Source organism: Psammomys obesus, unplaced genomic scaffold (assembly GCF_907164565.1).
Source record: "Psammomys obesus unplaced genomic scaffold, mPsaObe1.curated_primary_1811, whole genome shotgun sequence".
NCBI classification, from domain to species: Eukaryota; Metazoa; Chordata; class Mammalia; order Rodentia; family Muridae; genus Psammomys; species Psammomys obesus.
The window spans coordinates 661,391-665,139 of NW_026596155.1; the positions used below are offsets into that span (position 1 = coordinate 661,391).

At 42.7% G+C, this 3,749-nt stretch overlaps 1 protein-coding gene across 1 annotated transcript in view; it reads left to right on the forward strand.

Annotated features, from left to right (window-relative positions):
• The window catches only part of Hsd17b13 (hydroxysteroid 17-beta dehydrogenase 13), a 12,321-nt gene extending 9,978 nt beyond the window's left edge, over positions 1 to 2,343 (forward strand). Inside the window, exons 5-6 of the mRNA XM_055594587.1 lie at positions 128 to 244; positions 2,102 to 2,343. Coding sequence (XP_055450562.1) covers positions 128 to 244; positions 2,102 to 2,192 — 208 coding nt within the window. The 3' untranslated portion in view covers positions 2,193 to 2,343. The remainder of the gene's footprint in view (positions 1 to 127; positions 245 to 2,101) is intronic.
• The last annotated feature ends 1,406 nt before the right edge of the window (positions 2,344 to 3,749 follow it).

Below are 3,749 nucleotides of genomic sequence, written 5' to 3' on the forward strand. Positions count from 1 at the left end.
GTGTGTGTGTGTGTGTGTGTGTGTGTGTGTGTGTGTGTGTGTGTGTGGTGTTCTGGGTTCAATTCTACCACCCAAGCGAAGAAATAAAATACAAACGGAGAAAAATTCTTTCTCTGCCTTCCACCAGGCTATGGCCTGTGTTAGAGACTGATGAAGTCGCGAGGAGTCTGATAGATGGAATACTTACCAACAAGAAAATGATCTTCGTCCCATCCTATATCGGCATTTCTCTGATACTGGAAAAGTAAGTAGAGCCCAGAGCCCTGAAATATTAACACACACAGAGAAATGTTATTATAGACAGATTTTCAGATGCAGATGTTGCTATGGAAACTCTCCGTGCCCGGAGTGAAAATTAAGCTTCCCATGTTACTGCCTCACCCCAGGGGAAAGTGATTCCCTTGATTCTCTGGCTCCCTTCAGGGAGCACATCAACCATCTCTGCCCAAATTTTGCTCAAGGCTATTCAGCTGAAGGAAAGGCATCGTAAAAAGTACAGGGCATGTTGACATCACAAAAGCTCTGTGTGTGCATTCATGTGTGTGGGGGTGACATGTATGTGGGTGCACGTGGAAGCCAGAGGTCAGCCTCTCTGGAACCATCCACCTATGACCTCTGATTTGGGTGTATTCCTTTCTTTCTTTCTTTCTTTCTTTCTTTCTTTCTTTCTTTCTTTCTTTCTTTCTGTCTGTCTGTCTTTCTTTCTTCCTTCCTTCCTTCCTTCCTTCCTTCCTTCTTTCCTTCCTTTCTTTGTTTCTCTCTCTCTCTCTTTCTTTTTTTAGACAGGGTCTCTCATTGAGAACTGGACTCACCAATTTGGCTAGGATAGATGTCCAGCACCAGGGATAATCCAAGCTCTGCCAGCCTGCCAGGCTTTTTACGTCAGTTCTGGGGACTGAAATCATGTCCTCCTGTTTGTGTGGCCATGTCCCTAAACCCTCAGGCACTCAGATTTTGCAGCTCACTGTGACAGCGTACATCTTAAATGTCTCCCAATCCGCTCCCACCTGATTTTATATCACTTCATTTAGAACCCCAGAACCTGGCAAGAGGAATCATTTCTTCTTTCTGTCCTGGGCTTGTGAGCCCCAAAGACAGCAAAATCCCATGAAACTAATTTCCTCTACACAGCTCAAGACTGAAAGATTGAAAGACTAAAAGCTGAAAGATTCTAAAATCTGACCAGGCATGTATACGAGCAAGATATAAAAATGACGGATTGCTCTGCCTGGGAGGAGAGCGCAAACCCAGGAAGAGGAGACGTCTCAGAGCCTTCGACACTGTGGAGCTCTCCGGGTGATTTGTCACTCTGGCAAGGGGAGCTTTTTGACTCTCTTTGCACTGAACTCCTTTTAGAGAGATAGTTTTGTGATCAGAGGCCATCACGAGTCTAGTTGTTCAAAGGCCCGAGTAAGCTCTCTTCTTCCCTTGTGCTTCTCACAGCTGGACTGTCCCCACTGTGCCATCCTTCTGTCCTCCTCACAGGGCTGACAAGGGGCAAACCTTACATCAGTAAAAACACCGATATGATCTGAAATATGACCTTGTAGAAAGTGTTCCTCCTGCCTCCTCCAGCTCACTCTTCATCTGTCCACTCAGACCTAACCCTCTGACATGCCTAAGGACTCAGCCCATGTAAAGCCTTCTGCGTTTCAGCTGATGGCTCTCAGTATTCCTTTCCAGATGGCTGTGTTAGCCGCTTGGCAGAGTGATGTGTTAAAAGGCAGTTGCTTTTCAAAAGGCTCTTTAGTTTTTATTTTTATATAGTAATACGTATCCTGAGCACAAAAAAAGTGGGGGAGGGTGTGTGCGATGGATCCTGAGCTCTGGGCAACAGAATACACTGACATAGCTTCAGCTTCAGAGTATTATTGCTGTAATATCTCATACAGTGTTACTATGATGAAGAAGTGATGACAGAGATCACTGCAGATGGGGGTGGAGGGAAGGAGAGACTAAGGAAGAAACCAAGACTAGAGAGAAACTGAATGTGGGCCCAGGAAGCTGCAGGGCATTTTTTTTTAAATTGACAACAAACAGGAACGCTAGTATCAGAACTTTAAGTTGAAATTTCTCATCTTTTTTTTTTTTTTTAACGTAGGTTTCTTCCTGAACGGGCCTTAAAAGCTATAAGTCGTATACAGAATATCCGATTTGAAGCAACTGTGGGCCACAAAAGGAAAATGAAGTAAAGCATGCAGAGACTCGTGCACACCAATGTCGTGAACCCAGGCTTAGCGTCGACACTTCAAAGCTTTCTCCCACGTGTCTTAAGTGCTGTGAATGTTTTAAGTGTAGGCCTGGCACTAGCAGCCAGTGAATAAATAAAACTGATTAGCTGTCCCTCTGGTTTTCTGTGCCCATAGATCTCTCAGCCAGTTGTATTTGGCTATTTGGCAATAGGAATGCACTAAGATAATGACTATTAAACAAAGAAATGAAAGATGTGTGTTTTTATAAAATAAATTACTACCAGTCTGAAGATACCTGATAAAACAGGATCAGATGAATGGGGAGGAGGTCCCCGCTATTAGTGGACTTGGCAAGGGGCACGGTGGAGATGAGGGAGGGAGAGAGGGACTGGGAGGGAATGAGGGATCGGGACATGGCTGGGATACAGAGTTAATAAAATGTAACTGATAAGAAAAAAATAAAATTAAAAAAAATTACTAAATAGAAGTATAGGCAGAAGAGTAAGATAATAACGTCTTGGGCAGATGCTGGCAAGTTGTAGTGATTTCTCTTGGTGGCTTGAGAGTGCTTTAAGTTTGGTCCTTGTAAACAGGAAGGAAACTCTGTCTTGTTTCCTTGCCACAAGAATCAGAAATAATATTTTTGTTCTGTTTTGTTTCACAATTTTTTCTCACTGTGCCGCTTTTCTTACATCATGTGAATGAATAATGAAGTCATTTTATTTAGCAAGCTTGGTGAAGCAAATATTTATAGACTTGCAATTGTGAAATCTCAACACCTTGTTCTTTACTTTAGAAAGACCTTGAACATATCTGTTTTTCTTTTTACTCTATTAAGCAAGAGCTGAAAAAATATTCAGCCGTATACGTGTTAACGGCAACACAATCTCCCCAGATAAATCCCACTGTGCAAAGCCTTCCTGGCTTTGTTTTTGTTTGTTTGTTTGGCTTTTGTGTTCTGTGACAGAGGCCTGAACCCACAGACCTGCACCAGGTTAAGCCAACACTCGGCATTGACCTCCTTTCCAAAAACTTCCAGCATTTTCTCCTTCTGTGCTTTAATACTTTTTAAGTGAAGCTCAGAGGAATGCCTGGGAATGAGAGAGTCATATCTTTTGCCCACTCCTGAGCATTTTGAGGGTAGACATCTTCCTTATACATGCCAGGTACATTTCTGAATATTTTTCTATGATAATCTTCATGCTCTTAATTCTCACTCCTGCCAACACCGCAGCCCTTAGACTACCATCAGATAACACAGATTTCCAAGTAAGGCTCCGTCTACGTAAATCATTTAGCTAGAGATATGTCATAGAACCCGTAGGTCCCTGTGAACATGGCATCATGATTTATTGATGAGTATTTAGGAATGGTGTAAATATTTGTTTATTGTCCACTCAGATCATGAAAATATCCTTTGGTGACCAGATAGCATCTCCTCTTGTTTGGTCCTGAATCATTGTTTTGTTTATCATCAAATGAACCATTCTTCGCCAGTCTCCTACCTTTTGCCACATGAAAGGGCAGCAATGTTTCGTCCCAGCAGTGTGCCTCTTT